The 22856-nt window shown below is 42.2% G+C and overlaps 1 protein-coding gene across 4 annotated transcripts in view; it reads left to right on the top strand.

Moving 5' to 3' along the window:
- Positions 1-22856, top strand: part of man2a1 (mannosidase, alpha, class 2A, member 1) — a 290929-nt gene that overhangs the window by 201144 nt on the left and 66929 nt on the right. For all 4 annotated transcript variants that reach the window (XM_041185652.1, XM_041185651.1, XM_041185650.1 and 1 more), the window contains one exon: positions 13179-13312. In XM_041185652.1, coding sequence (XP_041041586.1) covers positions 13179-13312 — 134 coding nt within the window. The remainder of the gene's footprint in view (positions 1-13178; positions 13313-22856) is intronic.

Below are 22856 nucleotides of genomic sequence, written 5' to 3'. Positions count from 1 at the left end.
GTGATAAGAGAAGAGGATGCAGCAGTTTGGGGTCTGCTTATAAGGAGGTAGCAATGGGTACATTCATTAGCCTTTTGAAAATGCCATAAGAGGCACAGAGGGTAGCTGTGACCATTTTCAAAGACAATTTAACCTTGGGATAGCAAATGGATACAGTATTAGGAATATAGATAAGTTAGAGAAGGGATTTGGAGGGCAAAGAAAGGGGAGAAATAAAAGGTAGCAATGCCTGGTAAAAGGAAGGCGAAGAGAAAACAGGCTGAGATGATAAAAAGGGAAGATAGAAGTGCTAGGCTCAAGTCCAGAGAGATAGCTAAAATGTACACATGAATAGATACAAAAGGATTTGAAGTTACATAGGCATGGTGAAATGTAGTGATGTAACCAGAGGAGATAAGATATAATTAGACTTGTTCACTCGTGAACCAGGGTCCAGATTCAGATGCAGATGTGGAGGGGGAGTGAATCAAGGAGCTGTTCAAAGAGCAGAGTATGAGTTGAGGCAATAATCAGGTTGTTTCATGGAATCAGAAGATTGAGCAGGTGTAGAAAACTGATTCAAGATCATTCCATGGGAGACGCATCCAAAGCAAATTACATTAATGTCACACAAGTGTCAGGTGATGACCATCTTCACCAAGTGAAGGCCCAACACCACAACCTTGGGGAAAGCAGGAATAGACAGAATATGTGACCTTGCCAGCATCACCTATATCTCGAGAACAAATTTTAAAATAACTTGGTGCCTCACAGTTCCTATTTTCATTTTCATACTGGCAACATATTTGGAAGTACTTTACGTTTATTTGAATATCTCTGCAATCTTAACCTAATTTTCTATTTCTCTTGATTGCCTGGATTCTGTGTTCAGTTGTTCCATGATGTAAATTTGTCTTGAGGTTTTGCATGTTTCTGTCCAGAAATCAGTGCCATCTGGGTGAAATCAACTCGAAATAATGCAAAAGATTACACATTTACTGCTGGTCCATTCCAAATCGTTCGACAACTTTCTTGGCTCTTTCATTGCTTACTATACATGCTAGCAGAGCAGTGAAGCTGCAATTTATAATTAAAATATCTTATTCATGCTTAATGTAGCAAATCAATATAGCATTGTAACATGACATATGATCAGTTACTGACACACAGGATGGGCTGCAGGTTGAACATGTGTTTTTGTTCCTTTATTTCTATCATCTCAAGGCTGCTTCACTAATTGCAAGAGCAAGATGGCATTCGATACAAGGAAACAGACCTAAACTAGAGTTAGGCCCGGAATTTACAAGCCCTTGGTTTGTTTTGAATAGCTCACTTAGACCAGTGGCAATGGTGGCATCCTTCCATCTACGTAAGATGATGGACATGCAGCAAATCAAATCCTTTGGGTTGGGGTGAGCTTCACATGGTGTACTTTTGGTAATGGCTGAAGAGACCAATCCGTGAGAGGCAGGTTCTGCCACAAGTGCAGCATAAGAATTGGTTGTCAGGTGTTGTTGTGAGTTGTTTTTGGTGTTGGCGCCTGTTGCCAAGCCACTGTAACCACTGATCATCACGCATGTCAGCTCACAATAGACACCTTTGTCTATAATAGTATCAAGGGAGGTAGAGGAAAGTAAAGGAAGATCAACCTGGCATAAGCTCATACACATTCACTCATCCATAGGCATACAAACATATGCAATTAACCTCTATTTTAAAGTGTTTTTTTGAAGCCAATATTATAATAATTGCTTTTAATAATTCACTTTTATAGACCTAGAAAAATTGACTACCAGCTTAGGTGATGGCTTGTCACAATATCTTTTATCTTTCTCACCAATATTTGCATAGTTATGCATTATCCTGAAATTTCAATAAGTGAGCTCGAGGAAGTAGCCATGGGTTTGTCATGGTGCAGAGGTGAGGAGGAACAAATCGTGTTGTCAGAGGAGGTGCAAGCACCTTCAGCTCAAATTAATATTTGGGTGCTATCAATGAAATCTGTGCTTTCAAAGATACCATCGGGCAATGTAATTCCATGACAAACAGAGCTGAAAGTCCTGGACTTGCTGACCAATGCATAAGTAACTTGTTTGATGTATCTGTAGACACCACCTAAATTGATGTTACAGATGATCCATGTGCCAACCTGGAAGTGGCAAGGCAGAAAAGATAAGGGTGATGATGATGACTATCATTGACAGTGTCATCCTAATAGTGCATGCTAGGTGCAGGTGCATTTACAATAGATAAATGAGCTTAGCAACTGCCTTTGTACTTATGTAGTGTTTGCAGAGGGAGATTTTCTCTGTCATTGATAGTTGGGTCTTCCAGACCCTGCAAATTCATTTGGTAGCATAATTGCAGATAATCCAGCTCTCGCGCCAGATAGCCTCTCATGTGCATCTGATCTCACTATATTTTATCTTGGACCAGAATTAACTTTATGTTGACTTGCTATCTAGGATTCTGGGGCTTATAGTTCTATGTATTGTCATTCACTGAGTTGCAGTGATTGTTCGATTTTTAAGGCATTCTTTTCTTATTCCCTGTTCTTTTATGATTGTCATGTTCTGTCGAACGCGTGTAATTGTTTTATTTATAATTGCACTTGTGGAGATTCTATCATACATTATTCTGCTGCTTTTCTTTTTACATAAACATCTCTTGCATATTCTAATGCCAAAATTCACAAAAAAAACATTAAAAAGATGAAAATGAAAAAAACCTCCAAAATGTCCTCTGCTCTTTTGAGAACTATTATGCATGGCTTTCCCTTGACTCCCATTCCAGCGATCAAGCAGATGACTTGAAGATGACTGGAAGATTGTGCATAGTGCAAAGTGAAACAGATTTTTATCTGATTTCCCCATCCTCACACACTAGCTGGAAGATACACCCTTTGCAATTTTGCCTTCAAAGTAATACTGATGCAAGAAAGCAAGAACACTAAGGCCCATCGAACCTCCTCTGCCATTCAATACAATCATGGCTGATCTTAGGCTTCAATTCCGCTTTCCTGTCTGCACCCCATATCCCTTGATTCCCTGAGAGACCAACAATTTTGTCTATCCCAGCCTTAAATGTATTCATTGACGGAGCATCCACAGTCCTCTGGGGTAGAGAAATGCAAAGCTTTACAATCCTTTGAGTGAAGTAATTTCTCATCACCTCAGTCCTAAATGATCAGCACCTTATCCTGAGACTGTGCCCCTGTGTTTTAAATTTTCCGACTAGCGAAAACAATTTCTCAGCGTCCACTCTATCAAGCCCCTTCAAAATCTTGTATATTTCAATGTGATCACCTCACATTCTTCTAAACTCCAGAGAATGTAAGCCCAGTTCAAGTGCACCAGATGCATGGGAACACCACGAGTTTCAAGTTCCCCTCCAAGCCACATACTATTCTGACTTGGAACTACATCACCTTTACTGTCACTGGGTCAAAAGCTTGAAACTCCCTTCCTAACTGTGGGTGTTCCTAAACACGTGGACTGCAGCAGTTCAAAAAGGCAGCTCAGCACCACCTTCTCAAGGGCAATTAGGGATGGGCAATAAATGTTGGTCTAGCCAGCGATGCCCATATCCCATGAATGAATAAGTAAATAAGTTTACTCAGCCTCATCATAGGACAACCCCCTCATCACAGGGACTAATTTAGTGAATCTTCACTGTACTGTCTCTAATGCAAGTATATCCTCCCTAAATATGGAGACCAAAACTGTACAGTATTCCAGATGTGGTCTCACCAAAAGAAATGTCTTTAATAATGATTAGAGGAGAAAATTCAGGATGATTCTGGGACTAAGTGTTAATGAACCTTTGATTTTTAATATTGGAAAATATTTCCAGGAAATTCTTCTGAATTTTGATTTTCCAAAAATTGCTAAAAATCAGTAGAAATAAATATTTGTAAAGTTAAAGGGAAATCAGGGAGACATTGTGTTAAGAACTATAAGTACATTTAAATTATTTTAAAGAAAACTGAAATAAAAGATGGTAATTAGAACATCATGTCCAAGGAGGAGGAACAGTGGAGTCCAAATCCTGCATGGCCCCAGTAACTACAACTGGTGCCACAAACTCTTATAAGAAGGATACAGCTACCGCTGCAGCATGCATTGAGGTGACCACATGCTCTAGGGCTAACAGCATGTTGATGCCAAATAGCAGAGTCCTGCACATGTTAGTAGTAGATCTATCCACGCTCTCCCCATGTTACAATTGCTCCCTGGCAAGTGGTCCAATATATACAGCAATTGCTGGTGCACAGAAAGTACTTTTCTTTTAAAAGGCTGGGCTCCTAAAGTCTGCATCTGTGCACATGCAGAGGGGAGACAATGGTGTAGTGGTAATGTAACTGGACAGGTAATCCATTGACTCAGGCACCTGCTCTGGGGCAGCTGATGGAATTTGAATTCAGTTAATAAATCTGAAATTGAAAGCTAGTCTCATTAATGGTGACCATGACAGCTATCATCGATTGTTGCAAAAAACCCATCTGGTTCAGTAATGTCTTTTAGGGAAGGAAATCTGCCGTCCTTACCTGGTCAGGCCTGCACGTGACTCCAGACTCCAGAATGTAGTTGACTCTTAACTGACCTTTGAAATGGCATAGCAAGCTACTCTGTTCAAGGGCAATTAGGGATGGAGAACAAATGCTGGCCTTGCCAGTGATGTCCAAATCTCACAGAAGAATAAAAAAATTGTAGAATGCAAGCTTGCCCTCCATTGAGTCATTTCCTATCCTGTCCTTTCAATGTACACCTTCCCTTGCTCTGTGAATCACCTTGTGTAGGCTCTTGTATGAGTGTGTGACAGTGTATCTTTAAAATAGCTGCCCATCACCACCCCCCCACACCCCGCCCTCACTGCCCTCCTTCATTGCAGGGCCCAAGTAATGTAAAGAATCTAGAAAAAAAGGCAGAGGGACAAGCACATAAGCGTAAACAGAAGCTGATAAGTGGTAGTAAATTAAAGTTCCAGATTGTCACTCATTTGCGTGTGGAAGCTAGAGAATTGAGTGGAAAGAGAAAATATGGCTTTAAGCCCCATCATCTCCAATGCTTGGTATGCTCTCCCTGGCAGTGAGATTAATCCTCTGTTGGAAGTGCAGTTTATAAAATCATGGCATCATCTCTCATTTTTGAGATCTCACTGTAATTTGCCTGAATTTCACCCGCAAGAAAAATGGGCATGGGTTAGTCTGTGTTCTATCGAAAGATTGTTAAGAAGCAGTAGCAGTGGAAATATAGGAACTGGAGTAGGCCTTTCAGCCCACCGAACCTGCTCCATCATTCAAAATGATCATGGCTTATCATCCACTTCAGTGCCTTTTTCCCACACTATCCCCATATTTCTTCATCTCATTGGTGTTTAGAAATCTGTCAATCTCTCCTTTAAACATATTCAATGACTGAGCTTCCAAATCCCTCTGGAATAGGGAATTCCAAAGAATAACAACCCTCTGAGTAAAAAAAATTATCTTCATTTCAGTGCTAAGTGGCTTCCCCCTTATTTTGAAATTGTGTCCCCTGTTTCTAGACTCCCCAACCAGTGGAAACATCTTACCTGCATCTACCCTGTCTATCCCGTTAAGTATTTTGTAGGTTTCAATGAGATCACCTCTCATTCTTCGAAACTCTAGAGAATACAGGCCTAATTTCCCCAGTCTTTTTCATCGGACAGTCCCGCCATCCTGTGAATGAATCTGGTGAACTTTTGTTGCACTCCCCCTATGGCAATAATATCTTTCCTAAGGTAAGGGGACCAAAGCTGCACACCCTACTCCAGGTGAAGTCTAATCAAGGTTCTATACAATTGAAACAGGACTTCGCTACTCCTGTACTCAAATCCTCTTACGATAAAGGCTAACATACCATTAGCCTTCCTAATTGCTTGCTGCATCTGCATGTTAGCCTTCATTTACTTATTGACAAAGACACCCAGGTCCCTTTGTACATCTACTATTTCCAATCTGTTATCATTTAAGAAATACTCTGCACATCTGTTCCTCCTACCAAAGTGGATAACCTTACATTTTTCACATTATATTCCATCTGCTATGTTCTTGCCCACTCACTAAGACTGTCCAAATCCTCTTGAAGCAACTTTGCATCTTCCTTACAACACACATTCTCACCTAGCTTTGTGTCATCCACGATCCTGGAAATATTACATTTGGTCCCCACATCCAAATCATTGATATATTGTGAACAGCTGGGGTCCAAGTACTGATCCTTGCGGTACCCACCAGTCACAGCCTGCCAATGTGAGAATGACCCTTTTATTCCTACTCTCTGTTTTGTGCCTGTTAGTCAACCCTTAATCCATGCCAGTATATTACCTCCATGTGCTTTAATTTTGTTAGCCAGGGTCCTGTGGGGGACTTTATCAAAAGCCTGCTGAAAATCTAAGGGCAGAATGTTGTGCTTGTCGGGCAGGCGCGTGCCCAACCCAAACGAGCGTAAAATGACACACGATGACGTCGGGCAAACATCCTGTTGTCATCGCACACTCGCACGATATTTCGGTTGGTGGGCAGCATGGGAGTTGGCTGCTTGCCTGCCGACAATTAACAGGCATTTAAGGCCATTAAAGATCTAATTAAATGAAAGTTTTTGCTAGGCGTCCCACTCGTGGTTGGCGAGCAGACGAAAAGTTGAAGTGAGTTTTGGATTTTTTGTGAAATCTCAAACTAATTTCTAGCATTCCCTGCTCATGTGACAGAATCATGAGGGGACATGTTATTAACATTTTTAAAATCCTTCTTTTATATTTTCAAAAATCTTCATCTCCCTGAGGCAGCTCTGTGCCTTAGGGAGCCTTTCCTGTGCGCATGTGTGAAATTCCGCGCTCGCCCTTCTCCCCCCACAACACTGTCAGTGCTGAGTGCTGCAGCGCATATTTCACACTGGAGGCCTGCCAGCGTGAAATCACGGTTGGGGTCCCGATCATGGGCAGCAGTCGATTTTGTGGTTGCCCCGGGGCCCGTCCACTGTGCCCGCCCGCCGTGGGCAGAATTCTGCCCTAAGTATACTACATGCACTGAATCCTCTTTATCAATTCTGTTAGTAATATCCTCAAAAAACTCCAACAGGTTCGTCAAACATGATTTCTCATCCTTAAATCCATGCTATGTCCAATCAGATAATTATTATTCAAGTGTCCATTTATCACACCCCTTATAATGGATTCTAGCATTTTCCCTACTATTCACGTAAGGCTAACAGGTCTGTAGTTCCCCATTTTCTCTCTCCCTCCCTTCTTAAATAGTAGGGTGATATTTGCTACCTTCCAATCTGTAGGAACCATTCCAGAATCTGAACAATTTTGAAAGTTGATCACCAATGCATCCACTATCTCCATAGCTACCTTTTTCAACACTCTGGGATGGAGATCATCAGGTTCCGGGGACTTATCAACCTTCAGTCCCATTAATTTCTCCAACACAACCTTCTTACTGATACTAATTTCCTTCAATTCCTTATTCTCCTTGGTCCCTAATTCTGGGAGATTTCATGTCTCTTCCTCATTGAAGACAGACACAAAGTAATCATTTAGCTTCTCTGCTATTTCTCTGCTCCCCATTATAATTTCTCCTGACTCTGCCTGTAGTGGGCCCATATTTGTCCTATCCAAATGTTTCCTTTTTACGTACCTATAGAAACTTTTACTGTCCATTTTTATGCTTTTTGCTAGTTTACATTCATATTCTATTCTCTCTTTCCTTATGGGCCGAATTTTTCATCCCGACCCGAAAGAGTGTAAAATATTGTGTGATGAAGTTGGGTGAGCAACTCGATGTCATCACGCACTCGTGCGATATTTTACTCAGCAGGTGTGCGCGGGTGCCAGAGCGATGCCCGCCATTAATTAACAGGCCACTTAAGGCCCTTAACAGTCAAATTGACTGTGGGTTTTCCTTGCCTGTGTGATTTTCTGCTTGTCACATGGGCAAAACGGGCAGGCAGCCAGCAGACATTTTCACAAACCTCATCGAAGGGTGGGATAAAAAGGGTCAGCAGCATTGCCAGTGTGAGTAGTGAGCAGTTTTGGAGATAGTTTGCAGTTAGTTGCTTATTGGTACTTAGCAGCTTCATCTCTGTTTGGGCTTCATTCTTAGATTTTCTAGACTTCATTTCAGGACTGTTTGCTGCCTGCCAGGCCCCCTGAGGATTCAGATCGTGTGGAGCCTTCCAGGTATCAGACAACCTTCTGTAACTGTGGTAATGGGGATTGTGGTCTCCGCTGGAGGCACCTCCTCTGGGGAAGAACGGAGGGGCAGAAGGGAGAGGAGGTCAGGTGTCCCAATGCAGCTTCCAGGGGAGGGGCCTGTGGGAGGAGAGGCACAGGCACAGGGGGCACAGGGCCAGCAGGAAGTCCAAGACGGAAGGGGCCGCAGAATACGCCACTATCCTGCTGCCAGGCTTTACAGGCGGTGATGCAGCTACCTCAATATGTCTGAGGTGAAATGCCAAAGGAGGCTTCACCTCTCAAAGGAGTGCATGACCTCCATTTGCTAGATGATTGGGCCTGAGATCAGCTCTGACTGTGTGGGTGGACATCCCATGCCATTGGCTCTGAAGGTCACAGTGGCCCTCAACTTCTATGCCTCCAGCTCTTTCCAGGAGTCAGTGGTGGATCTTTGTGGAGTCTCCCAATCAGCTGTCCACAATTGCATCAAGCTGATGACAGAAGCTCTGTTCAGGTGGGTACTGACCTTTATTCTTTATCGTATGGACGAGGCCAGCTAGGCTGAGCAAGCCAGAGGCTTTGCAGCGATTATTGGGTTCCCCTGCCGTCGACTGCACATAGTTGGCCATCAAGGTACCAGCGGAACAGCCGAGTGCCTTCGTCAACAGGAAGGGATTTCATTCCATGAACGTGCAGATAGTGTATGGCCACAAGATGCAGATTTTGCAAGTCTGTGCAAAGTACCCTGGCAGCTCCCATGACATGTACCTCCTGAGACATTTCCAGGTGCCGAGGCTCTTCAGTGCTCCAGCCCGACTGGATGGATTGCTGCTGGGTGACAATGGTTATCCGTTGAAGAGGTGGATCATGATGCCTCTCCGCCACCCAAGAACAGAGGCAGAGAAGTATTACAATACAAGTCATGCCTCCACAAGGACAGTGGTAGAGAGGACCATAGGTCTTCTCAAGATGTGCTTCCGATACCTAGAGCATTTGGGGGAGCACTACAAAACCCCCCAGAGCGAGTGTCACTGAACATGGTTGCATGCTGCGCTCTCTACAATCTGGCACTGGCAAGGGGGGTCCACTGGAAGGGGATCTTAATGCAGCTGCACAGGCCACAGATGATGAGTCCAATAGTGAGTCCGAAGATGAGCACAGTGAGGAGAACACTGAGGGCGTGGAGCCAGACCTCGGTAACCTCCAGGGAGGCAGGGACACCAGGGACGCCTTGATCCAATGCTCCTTCAGCTAGGCTACCAAGGATCAGCATCAAACACATGCCAGAGCTGCCTCCTCCATCCCGGATGTCTGAAAGGACCCTTTCCTTTGAACACAAAGAACACTCAGTGACTGTGCAACAAAGTTCAGAGCCACTTATGTTCAACATTACATACTGGCTTACCCAGCATAAATGAAATAAAAAGATGAAGCATACTCAGGCCACGATGACAAAAACAAAATTTATCTCATTTGGACAATTCCAGACTATTTACGTAAACTTCCCTGGTCTTCATTCCCAGACCAGTACAGATGAAGTAAATATAAATAATATTATGGCTGACCGCACCTGCCCGATGAGGGAAAAATTCTGCCCTATCAGTTTCTTGGTCCTACTTTGCTATATTCTAAAAGCTTCCCAATCCTCAGGTTTACTACTATTTCTGGAACTTTATAGGCCTTTTCTTTTAATCTTATACAATCCTTAACTACCTTAGTTAGCCACGGTTGTCTGACTTCTTTTTGGTTTTTATGCCTTGAAGGAATGTTGCTGTCAGCTATGTAATAATTCTTTAAGGACTATGTATTGCCTTTGTACTGTCATACCTTTTTGTGTATTTTCCCTATCCACCTCAGCAATTATCCCCTCATACCTCATAATTTCCTTTGTTCAAATTTAACACCCTGGCTGCAGATTGAGCTATCTCAGTTTCAAACATAACCTAAAATTCAATCATATTATGGTCACTCACCCCTAAAGGTTCTTTTACAGCAACGTTATTAATTAGCCCTTTCACATTGCATAATACAAGACCTAAAATAGTCCCTTCTCTAGTCGTTTCCTCAACATACTGCTCTAGAAAAGCATCCCTAACACACTACAGAAACTCATCCTCCACAGCATTACTGCAATTTAGTCTCAATGCAAATTGAAGTCACCCATGATCACTGTATTATCCATGCTACATGCTTCTTTAATCTCCTGATTCATACCATGCACCATATTACTACTACTGTTTGGTGGCCTATAAACAAGTCCTAACAGTGTTTGCTGCCTCTTGCTGTTTCTTAGCTCTAGGCAAGAAAAGTAAGTCACTGTGAGGGAATAGAGAATTTTGAGTATTGTGTCCCAGTAGGAGAAAATGTGGTAAATTATTCTGTTGTCATTGGAGAAGAGGTTTTACAATTGGACAAGGGCTGCAGCTAAAGTAGGGTATTACAGTACTGTGGAGAAGTAAGAGAGATGTGAAGCGAGGTCTTGCCTTCAATCCTGCTAAGGTCATTAAATTACACCTGCATTACAGCCAAATCATAGGAATGATTCTGTTGGCCACTTGTCTCCATTGCTGCAGATATTGTTGTCCATAGTTGGGGCACTGAAAAAAGAGCATTACTGGTCCTCACTTGTTTCCTGGGTACTCTGTGGCAGTATCTGAAAATTGGGGTGCTTTTGCTGCCTTCAATCTGCCTTTGCTTCAGTAATGCACTGTCTACTGGCGATCACCTAAAATTCCACTTCTTTCAGAGGTACAGGTCAACTAGATTTCCCACCCTCTCAAATGGTGAACTGCCTATAAGCAATGCCATTGGCACTGACAGCTGCCTCCATTTTTTTAAAAGAGGCTTAATCTGAAAAAAAAAACAATTACGCTTTTTTTTGGCTAGTGTAGTGGAAGTCTTGCCCACCATTTACCCGATCTGCGGCACATATCAAGATTGCTACCATTATTTCTTTCCATTATATATTCAAAATTGTTGGTGAATCTGACTGCATTTCTCCTGACAGCTGCTGGGATCACAGTATTTCTGCAGAAATTTTGTTCAGGGTGAGGCAAAATGTATGATGGAGTGGATTATACATATTCTGTAGTGGGAAAGGGTTGGAATTGCTAAAAAATTATGGTGTTTTCTTATATTTTTGTGTTTATTGAAGTGCTTCATGCAACATGAACAGTGCAACATCAAAATAGCTATAATCACCAAAAAATTATTCATTTATAGGATGCGTACATCACAAGCAAGGCCAACATTTATTGCCCATTCCTAATTGCCCTTGAGAAGGTGATGATGAGCTGTCTTTTTGAACCACTGAGGTCTGTGTGGTGTAGGGAGTTACAAAGTTTCAGCCCAGTGGTGATGAAGGAATGACGATATATTCCAAGTCTGGATGGTGTGTGACTTGTGGGAGGAAGCTTGGAGATGGTGGTGTTCCCCTGTACCGTTTGCCCTTGTTCTTCTAGGTGGTAGAGTCTCCGAGTTTGGAAGGTGCTGTTGAAGAAACTTAGGCGCGTTGCTGCATGCATCTTGTAGATGGTATATACAGCCAGAATATTGTCATCGGCGTGCGGGGAGGGCCCAACACGCCAACGCAGAAAATGACTCGAGATGACGTCGGGTGTGCATCCCAATGTTATCACGTGTCATTTTGATTTTTCATTCTGGCTGCGCACCCACCGAACTGTCAACTGCCTATTAAGGCCATTAGAAAAGTATTTACCCCTATCGACAATGCTGCCTGTACAACCTTAAGGTTGGCAGGCAGGCGAAGAGCTCAAGCTGGCTTCGCATTTTCCAGTAAACCTTATCCACGGGCAGGATGGGGTTTCCTGAAGGTTTAATCAAATTAATTAATTAATTTTGCTACATTGACAAATATGTCACAGCTCATGTGACACTGTCACATGAGGGGACATGACTGAATAATTTTTCTCTTTATTAAAAAGTTTGATTATGTACTTCATCTCCCTGAGGCAGCTCTGTGCCTCAGGGAGATAGCTGCATTCTTCCGTGCACAAGCATGAAGGAGCACCGGCCCTGACTGTCCCTCCTCCCCCCACCCACACTCATAGTGCTGAGCGCTCCAGAACGCACATTACGCTGGGCGGGCCTTAATTGGCCCATCCACATAAAATGGCGGCACGCAGCTGATTGCAGGTGGTAATCGGCTCTGCGCTCACTCCTGCCTAGCCCTCCCGACATAGGTAAGGTGCAGCCCTATGTTATAAATGGCCTATGTAAATTATGAATAATTAAGGAAAATTTTCAGGGATATGGTGAAAGAGCCAGCAAATGAGACTAATACAGAGGTGGGGAACCTTTTTCCTATCACAGGCCATTCAGACATTAACAAAATCAGTCATGGGCCACAGACATAAAAATCAACTTCATGTAGTTTTTTAGAGAGAATACTGAACGTTCAACTCACCCACTGTTTTAATGCAATGGCTGAATTTCAATATCATATTGTTAAATATTATTATAGTAATTTTGCTGATGCTTTTATCCAAAGCAAATTCTTAATGAGGATAATAAATGCTGTTTTGAAGGTGCTGCTCTCGAAGATCTATATTTTTAGAAATCTTGCTGCGAGTCGGATGAAACTGAGCAACGGGCTGGACCCAGCCCAAGGCCGTAGGTTCCCCACCCCTGGACTAATAGGATAGATTCTGTACTGTGTGATTCTATGATTTAAAAGAGCATATTTATATTTGTTTCATTCACTCAGCAGTAATTTTCATACAGACTCACACTGCGTGAAAGTTTATGGGATTCGAGAAAATTATCCATGGCCAGGATCGATAAACTGCGTTTTACCATTAATTGTTAAAAGAAAAATTGTTATCTTCTAAAGCAATACAGAGCACCTTGGCAAATAAAATGGCATATATAAGATGATTTGGTGCATGATCTGGAGAAACTGTTGGGAGTAGGAATGTAGAATTACCCTTATAGTTTTTGTAAATATGTGTATTCAATTTTAATTGCCTTTTTTTCTCATTCAGGGATTGATGGGCTGTCACTGGAGATCTCTAATATTGTTGATATTAGGGGTGAAATAAATCAAGAAATTGCTATGAGGCTGATCACAGACGTCAAAAGCAACAATCAGTTCTACACTGACCTGAATGATTTCCAGGTACTTAAAGTATTTGAAATATATGCAAAAAGCTTTAAGGCAGTTCTGCCCAAATTAAAATAATGGCTAATCTTAAATGTTACAAAGTACGATTTTTAGCTCACTTTCAAGAAACTCATGGAATATTGTTATGGTGAAATCTAGTGGCAGTTTTTATTTAGATTTTCACAGCGCTCATTCTTTTTGCTTCTAATTTTAAAGGTAGAATGCTGATGGAATTGTTGCTATAATTTAATTGAACCAAGTATTTGTTTTACTCACTTTAGTTTTTAGCGGAATTTTCACAGTAATATTTATAGGTTACAGCATAAATATTGACTGAATATTGTTACAATATTCTGAGTGTTGTTAACAATGTCACTTTATGCAACAATGATGAAGAGGGATTAGCAAACTCATTCTTTGTTGAATCAGTTCATCTTAAACTAATTGGATTGAGTTTGTGATTATTGTATTGAGGTGTTATACATTAACCTTATATTCAGTTGGCCCATATTTGCCTAACTTAGAGAATTTGGAAAATGTGCTGAACTGTTTCAGAAAAGCTGTTACAACTGCGAATAAGTTGACAATGAAATAAGTAACATACAACTGAATAAACAGTCCTGAGTAAAGGCCTATGGTCAATGCCACTGCTTTAATGCAACTGAATTGAATATTTTTGATTACATTGAATTAAGGGATTTCTATTGCTGGCCTCACATATAGTACATGAAAAAATATAGTTTTTGTGAGAGTATAATGGGTCATGACCTAAACAATAGATTTTTACAAGACAGGAAGAAAATATTCGGCCCAACATGCCTGTGTTGGCTCTTTGAAAGAGGTGTACAGTTAGCCCCCTCCCTTGCTCATTCCCCTTATAGCTCTCCAAATGTTTCCAAGTATATATTCAATTCTGTTTTGAAAGTTGAATCTGCTTCCATTACTGCTTCAAGCAGTGCATTCTAGATCATCATAACCTGCTGCATTAAAATTCTCCTTAGCATAGTAAAATATCTAACAAGTTGTTAGATAATATGACAATTGTGGAAGGCAGCGAGGGGCTAAACACACAACAGTTAAATTTTCACTATTGTGGATTTAGAAGTTTTTTTGAGGGGCATTCAGATTTGCAATATATTTTATTTGAGTGGGTCTGGGGTGTCCAGGTGCACATTGCTTTCTCCAGGAAATTTTTTACCCACTGTCCCATATGGGACCAGAGGAACTAACACTAAGTAAGTAAGACTTTCTGGGAGCATTTTTAAGTGTATTATGGGTGGACTTTTACTGCCCTGTCGTGGCCAGGGCGGGTTGTAAAATGCAGCGAGCCATTCAAAAGTCCATTGACTTCGGCAAGATTGTAAAATCCCGCTGGCGTAAAATTCCATTGAATTTTCACCAAGTTGCCTTTAAGTAAAGAATTGCTTACTCATGGGAACAATAGCTCCCTGGCAAGTCAGCTCTGATTGGTCAAGATGTTGCCTTGATAATTTCTTTTCAACATCCTGGGAATTACCATTGATCAGAAACTGAACGGCCCATATAAAAACTGTGGCTTCGAAAGCAGGTCAGAGGCTGGGAATTCTGCAGAGAGTAACTCACCTCCTGGCTCTTCAAAACCTGTCCGTCATCTACAAGGCACAAATCAGGAGTGTGATGGAATATTCTCCACTTGCCTGGGTGAATGCACACTCGAGAAGCTTGACACCATCCAGAACAAAGGAGCCCACTTGATTGGCACCCATCCACCACCCTAAACATTCACTTCCTCCACCACCAATCCACAGTGGCAGCAGTGTGTACCATCTGCAGGATGCACTGCAGCAACTCACCAAGGCTCCTTCCACAGCACCTTCCAAACCCATAACCTCTACTACCTAGAAGGACAAGGACAGCAGATGCATGGGAACATCACCACCTGCAAGATCCCTTCCAAGCCACACACCATCCTGACTTGAACTATATCGCCATTCTTTCACTGTCACTGGGTCAAAACCTTGGAACCTCCTTCCTAACAGCTTTGAGGATATGCCTACACCACTTGGACTGCAGCAGTTCAAGAAGGTGGCTCACCACCACCTTCTCAAGGGCAATTGAGTATGGGTGATAAATGCTGGCCTAGCCAGTGACACTCAAATCCCATGAAAGAGTAAAAAAAAATTTGCAATATCTCAACTAATCAGAGCTGACTTGCCAACCAATTAGCACCCTTTTTTTCATGCAGCATAAATTATTGTTCCCTTTAAAATTTGGCATTCTTGCACCTGTCTTGATAAATGCAAGCCGAAAAGTTTCACAGCTTTTTTCAGCAATACGGAAATTGTTTCATCTGATAAAGAATATTTCAGCACAGACTAGAAGGGACAAATGGCCTGTTTTCTGTGCTGTAGTGTTCTATGGTTCTATGGTTCTAAAGTAGAAAATGTGTTAGTCACTGCTATTATGAAAAGCTGAACTGGAGGCTTGGTGGAGTATGAATAGTAGCATAGACCTGCTGGGCTGAATGGGCAGTTTCTGTGCAGTAGGCTAGATGTAACTCAATGTAACTATGCAAATAATAGTAATAGAAGAAAAATATCTGTTCATCAAAAAATGTAACTGCATCGCAAATCCTACGCCCTAGGCTACTTACATGCTAGCAAAAGAAGTCAGCATAACAGGGTAACAGCTGCTTTTCAAAAAATCTAAACTGAAGGTATCTAGTTTATGGCCTGAACTCAGCTTATGATAAACAAGATCAGATTTAGAGTTAAAACTCTGGCTGATTTTCCTTCTCTTCCTTTGCTTCCACTGCTCATGAGTATTACCTGCTTTTCAGATGTTGAACAAAATTGTTAATTGGTTATGTAACAAACTTGATACATGGGGATTTAAGAGCTAGAATGGTTATAATTGAATTACTGCTTAACAGCTTCCAGTATAGTTAATAATAAAGCATTGGAGGACAGAGATGTAAGAATTTATTGAATGAGCAACTTTGTACTGGGGAACAATTCCAATTTCCTGACTTGATTAAAAAATTAATCAATGCAATTAAAAATTTAAATCTGTTCTTTAAGAACAGAATAACCAATATAAGACACTGAGAAAAGCTTTACTAATTATTGAGTTGGAATAGTGACAGATTAAACTGTACATGTACTATACCATGTACATCAATATCATTCTTCACAAAAACAAATTAACCTGCAAAGAAATGTTGATGGGGTATCTGGCTAAAAGTGGCAGATGGAATTCAATGTCACTAAGTGAGAGTTAATGCATTTTGGAAGTAGGCCTAATGCTTGTGGATTTGTGTACAGGTTCATAGGACATAAAGACCTCGTTGATAAGTTCATAAAACAATTATAAGTTGGTTGGAAGAGGCATAGAATATAAAAACCTAATGGTAAAACCTTAATCAAACCTCAGTGTGTGCAGGATTGATCTCTACACAGCAGGAAAGATATCGAGACTTTAGAGAGGGTACAATATAAATGCACTACCTGGTATGTGGAATCCAGATTTGACGGGCGAAATTTTCCATTCTGGAGACTAAAGAGTGGTGGCGGGCGAGAAAGTCAGCTTGATTCCCGTTGGACAGCAGGGTGGATTTTCACACCCGATTTTCCACTTTTCAGTTCATTAATTATGCATCAACGAGGAGCTCATTGAATCTTTTGGCAGGGAGGCCAGGGATTTGTCTGCCCCGCTGTTACCTCATGGGGCCGAAGGTCCTGGCACCGTATTTAAACACCATCCGCACAGACATGTACTCACTGAAGGACAGGAGTGTTGTCAACTTCTGCATTATCATGGCGATCAAATGGAACAAACCCCTGGCTCCACAATTCAGCAAGGCTTCTATGGGGATTCTCCTCCAAGCCATCCAGGAAAGGGTTGACCCCCACCCACCAAATATTTCCCATCTTGTCCCTCAGTTCCATTAAGTCTTAATCTCATGATAGTGAATTGCCTTTAGTTCCACATCTGCGACATGAACAAAGACACTTCCTGTATGAAATTAATGTCTGGACAAGACACATGTAACCCTTGAATCAGGCATTATGTGACTACATGAGAATTGCTCAAGATTAGTAATTATCCTAATGCTGTCGCACTGAAGTCTGTAGTTTGTGTGTGTTATAAGTATTTGTCGTGACCAATGTTGGAGTCTTGTCACCCAAGTGAGCTTTACAATGGCATTTATTTTATGACTGTAGTGTTTTGGTTACCATAGTCTTTCATGCCTCCCTGAGGTGTTATTTAGCCTCTGCCTTTAAGGCTGAATGTTATTCCTTTATTAGGTCCCACTCTCTCCATGCATGATGCTGAGCCATCCAAGTCGGTTCAATTCTGTGACATTTAAATGTCTGTTAGACGGGAATGAGCGTAAGCTGTCAGAGGTGTATGTTTATCCTTATGAACTTGCCTGTGAGGATCATAGTTTGCTCCTGGATAGCTGCCTGGTGGTGCTTCATGGAATTCATCTGTGAAGTCAGAGAATGCAAATTGATGTAGAATTCATTGATTGCCTGTGCACTCATTGAATTAGGATTCATAGAAAGGATTGCCTTTGTGAGATGGACAATGTCAAGAGCTTTAATGGTACGAAAAAGATACTCCAGCACATCATCTGGGTGCTCAGCAATATCTATGAAGGGAATAAGTTATCATTCATTAACTGCTGTGTCAAACCTGACTGGGCCACATGTCTCCCAAATGCCAAGGCAATGCAGGACATAAACTTGGCAGGCTTCCGACAAATGCAGGGTAATGAGTGTTTCCCAATAATCACATGATGCTTCAGCTGAACCACTCTCTATGAGGACAATGCTAACATAACTCGCAGCTTTGGTGCATGCTACCGTGTAACAGATCACTGTGACCTGATGTCCGATGGCATTTTGGGGCTTGGTATCAAAATGAGGCCTTTGCATTATTCATGCATAAAAGCTAGCGTTTGGATAGATGGTGATGTCCAGATGTAGTTTCCTCTTGAGATGGTTAAGGAATAACCATTGACGAATGTTTTTCCTCTTGGAGCCATCTTACAAAGCTGCTGTCAGACTGGCATGAGTGCATCAATGTGTGCAATGTCATTTCAGCCTCTTGAAGAATGTCATGGCCACTGACTTGTTGCTGCAATAGTTGAAAGGACTGCATTATGCGTTGTTGCTTAAGAATGTGCAAGTGGAGTGTTAAACATATTCCACAGCAGCCACATGGTCCCCTGGCTACTGCACTTTCCAAGAATGACCCCATCGTTAGGATTATAAGTGACTTATCCTCCCTCCATGATCACTGTGGTATTGATGATCTTTCTTGATATGTTGAAGATGACAATGAAGGTGTTCTTGTGTTCCCTGCATGAAGAGAACAGCGCTCGTAACAACTTGTCTTCACCTTATTCCTTCTGGAATCTTCTAGCTATGAGATTGTCACAGGCATGTCTGCCACATCATGCCCTTGTAATGGTAACCTCATGTGGCTCATGTGAAACCTCACCCTTTTCAGATTTATTCACTTCAACATCCTTCTCATCCTCACAGTATCATGACTCTAACTCCCAGGACCAACTTCCTTTGGTGACTGACTAAGCCCTGCAGACCATACTGTGCATGAACGTCACTGTTCCCCACCACCCCCCCACCCCCCTCCCCCAAAGTCAAGACCGGCACTAAGACATTTGTGCCATGAAAAGCCCCCTTACATGGCCTGCACAACCCCAGTACAGTCTCTTCAATGTGCTGCTGACAGTGTATCCTCAGCCCCGGGACAGTCTCTTCAATATGCCCCCAACAGCCTAGCCAGAGCCCCAGGATAGTCCAGACTCTTCCTTGGACAGTCTGATAACTCTTGCCCCAGGATAGTCTTTCACTACTCCATTCTGCTCCTTGCCCACCCCCTGGTCCTGCCTTCAGGTGAAACTTTCCGCTCTTGCTAGTGGCAGGCATCGTGGTGGGTGGGGGCACAAAATTTGTCGTGATTGAAAGTCAGTTTCCCACTAGCAGGAAATTAGTTTGGAATCTTGTTCTTAATGGTGGGTTAAAGGCAGTCGAGTTTCCCACTGATCTATGTTGGGAACCATATTTGCATTCATTTGCATATGTTCATTAAAAGGCGCACTCACTGGAATTATGTTCTCCCTCCAAATTAAATGCCCCCTCCCCCACAATGTTCAACCCCCTCCCCAGTCCTGCCTTGCTCTCCCTACTCCCCTCCTGTGTCCCATCCCCCCAGGTCCCACCTCCATCACCCACCTCCCCTTCTGTGTTTCTCCCTCACCCCCCAGTCCTGCCTCGGTTCCATACACACCCCACCTAGTCCTACCTCTGTCTCTCTCCCCCGTCACCCACCTCTGCTGGTATTGCCTCTTGCACCCAGCCTTGGCGAGCTTGTGATATAGGCACGCAAAATCTTGTAGCAACGCTTTTAAAGGTAGGTGAAAGCAGCGTCTACTGACCTCAAAGTTTTTGGTGAACTGAAGCTCGCCAGGTGCACGCCACTTATATACAGCCGGGAAGCAGACTGTTTTAATTATCTGCTGGCAGGGCATTTAATTTGGAAGGAGAACATAATTCCAGTGAGTGCGCCTTTTAATGAACATATGCAAATGAATGCAAATATGGTTCCCAACATAGATCAGTGGGAAACTCGACTGCCTTTAACCCACCATTAAGAACAAGATTCCAAACTAATTTCCTGCTAGTGGGAAACTGACTTTCAATCACGACAAATTTTGTGCCCCCACCCACCACGATGCCTGCCACTAGCAAGAGCGGAAAGTTTCACCTGAAGACTTGAACATTTAGAGCATTTTCATTAGAACAATGCTGGTTATGTGTGATATGACATAGTGTTTAAAATTATCAAAGGGTGGGACAAGGTAGCTAGAAGCTGACTGCTTCCAGTAATTGAGGGACCTGGAATGACAAGATTACATGTAAGAGATTTAGAATAGAAAATAGGAAAACTTGTTTATACAGAGCATTGAAACTGTTGGATTTACTTTCAGGATTTGCGGTTGAGGCAGAAACTATGGCCAGGATATTTAGGTCAGCGAGCGGGGGGCGGGGCCCGCTCGCCGACACATAAAATGACACGGGATGATGTCGGGCGGAACTCCTGACGTCACCCCTCGTCATTTCAATTTTCAGATCAGCGGGGATGCAGCCTAATCAGCTGTGCATCCGCCGACCTGTCAATGGCCAATTGAAGCCATTTAAAAAGTAATTCAAGTAATTAATGGACCTGCCTGTCCAACCTTAAGATTGGCGGGCAGGCCGGGAGCCCTGGCGGGCTTCAGACAAAGCATGAAACCTCATCCACAGGTGGGATGAGGTTTCATGAGGGTTTTTAAAAATTTAACAAAAGTTTGATTAAAAGTGATGGACATGTCCCAACTAATGTGACATGAAGAGACATGTCAGGGAAATTTTATTTTTGTACATTGATCATTTTTAAATTTGGTAGCGATCTCACTGAGGCAGCACTTAGAGCCTCAGGGACATGAGTGCGCTCTCTCGTGTGCTCCCCCGTGCGCCCACACAGGGAGCACATAATTGGCCCGCCCACATAAAGAGGCGACGCACCCCCAACTGGGGGCGCCGATCAGAGGCGTGCATGCACGTGTCTGATCCTGCACTTCCCCCAAACTGGGGGAAAAATCTTCCCTGTGTCAACATTCAAATTAGATTGGATAGATCAATCAGGAAAGCTGTGATTTGTTGGTGATTAGAAAATGTCAAACATGAGCACACTCACCCCAGTACTATCAAACTCAAGGACTATAACCCCATTTTACTAAGATCTTGAATCGTTCCCCAGTGTAGTAAACCCAAACACCACCTCTACAATGCTTCTAAATACCAGTTATTTCCCTCCAACTATTCTTATATACCAATTTTATTTGTATCTTCGAGTTTTAAAATAATAACAGATAAAAATTATGCATATGTAAGTTTCACGGAATAATGATCAGAGTTGCAGAACTTAATCCCAAAATTCTAGAATACAATATAATAAAAATGGAATTGACTTAATACTGTAAGTCAATGCCCTTGATGTTATTGCATAACATTTCTATTATTTCTAAAGAATAAATCTTTGAACTCACCATGAGCAGTGTCACAGGCAATCTGGCAATATATTAAAAGTCTTTTATATAGTGTGTGCCGTTGCGCACTTCTATAATACATTTTCAACTACACTTGATAATTAAATGTCTTACCAAGGCAAATTACTGGGATAATGCAATCTACCATTCTTCCCAAGTGATTGACCCCTAAATCTTGTCCTTGCAGCATTTATTTCCACTTTCTCAATAGTTGCAACAAACTATGGGGCAGAATTTTTAGGTCGGTGTGTGGGTGTGCATCTGACCCGATCAGACGCAAAATTGCACAGGATGATGTCGGACAACTGCCCTGACATCATCCTGTGCTCGTGCGATATTTCGGTTGGCGAGCGAGCACGCACGAGTGTCAGAAGCATGCCCGCCAACAATTAAAGTTGCTAAAGTTCCCATTGCCCCTGATTTTTTGTGGTCTGTTCAACCTTACGGCTGGTGGACAGATGAATCTGCCAAGCGGACTTTGTATTTTTGATGAAACCTCATCCAAGGACAGGATAAGGTTTCCATTATTAAATGAAAGAGAAAGAAAAATCTATGGACAGAATTTTTAACATGTGTATGTTCATGTAACTGATTGTGATGCTTGAACATTTTAACTGTGATTTTAAAATCTTTATTTAATTGTTTTGAAGTCTTCAGCTCCCTGAGGCAGCCCTCTGCCTTCAGGGAGCTTTCATTCATAGCTTGCCCGTGCTTATGCCAGCGCGTGCCCTTCTCCCACCCCCACCCTAGCAGTGCTGGCCAGCCAGCGTCAAGTTGCAGTCGGGGGCCAATTGCAGTCATCAGTCCATTCCCCGGCCGATCCCGGACCCACCAATCACGCCTGACCACCGACCTAAAAATCCTGCCCATGGAGAAGCAAGTTAAACCAAACCAAAAAACAATTGATGGCTCCAAGTTGGGCATAAATGGAGGAAAGAGTAAATAATGATTGTTACAATTAGAATAATTTATGCTTTCTACCTACAATACTTAATCTACTTATCACAAATAATCTTAAAATTGTTCAGTTTAGTTCCTTCCCTGTATGCTACTGTAACTTAGCTGGTAGGTGGAATTTGTATCAAGCTTTCATAAAAGTTTCAGCAGCAGAAGCCACAAGGAAATTCCAAGCAAAAATGTCCCTTATTGGTCTGGAGCAATAAGCATGCAGCTTTCCTGTAAAGGTGCACTGTTGTTGTAGATAAGAAAGATCAGAACCTCATTTTGGCTTCAGCTGCCACAGGAACTGATTTTCAATCTGTGAGAAAGTTGTGAGAAAGAAAAGATTAAACATTCAGTCCCTATGTTTCAATTTTCCTTTGAGCAAACGCCTCTCTATATCACTGTTGTTATTGTATCTACAAATTTTTGCCCCTAGACTTCATCTGCAAAAATTACCTCTTAAGGCTATAATTTCTATAAATTATTCATGCAAATTGTAAACTGATTTTTTAAAAAGTA

This window comes from Carcharodon carcharias, chromosome 4 (genome assembly GCF_017639515.1).
Source record: "Carcharodon carcharias isolate sCarCar2 chromosome 4, sCarCar2.pri, whole genome shotgun sequence".
In the NCBI taxonomy this organism is placed as follows: domain Eukaryota; kingdom Metazoa; phylum Chordata; class Chondrichthyes; order Lamniformes; family Lamnidae; genus Carcharodon; species Carcharodon carcharias.
Note: the sequence above shows the minus strand (reverse complement) of the source record. Positions and strands in the feature narration are given on the sequence as shown.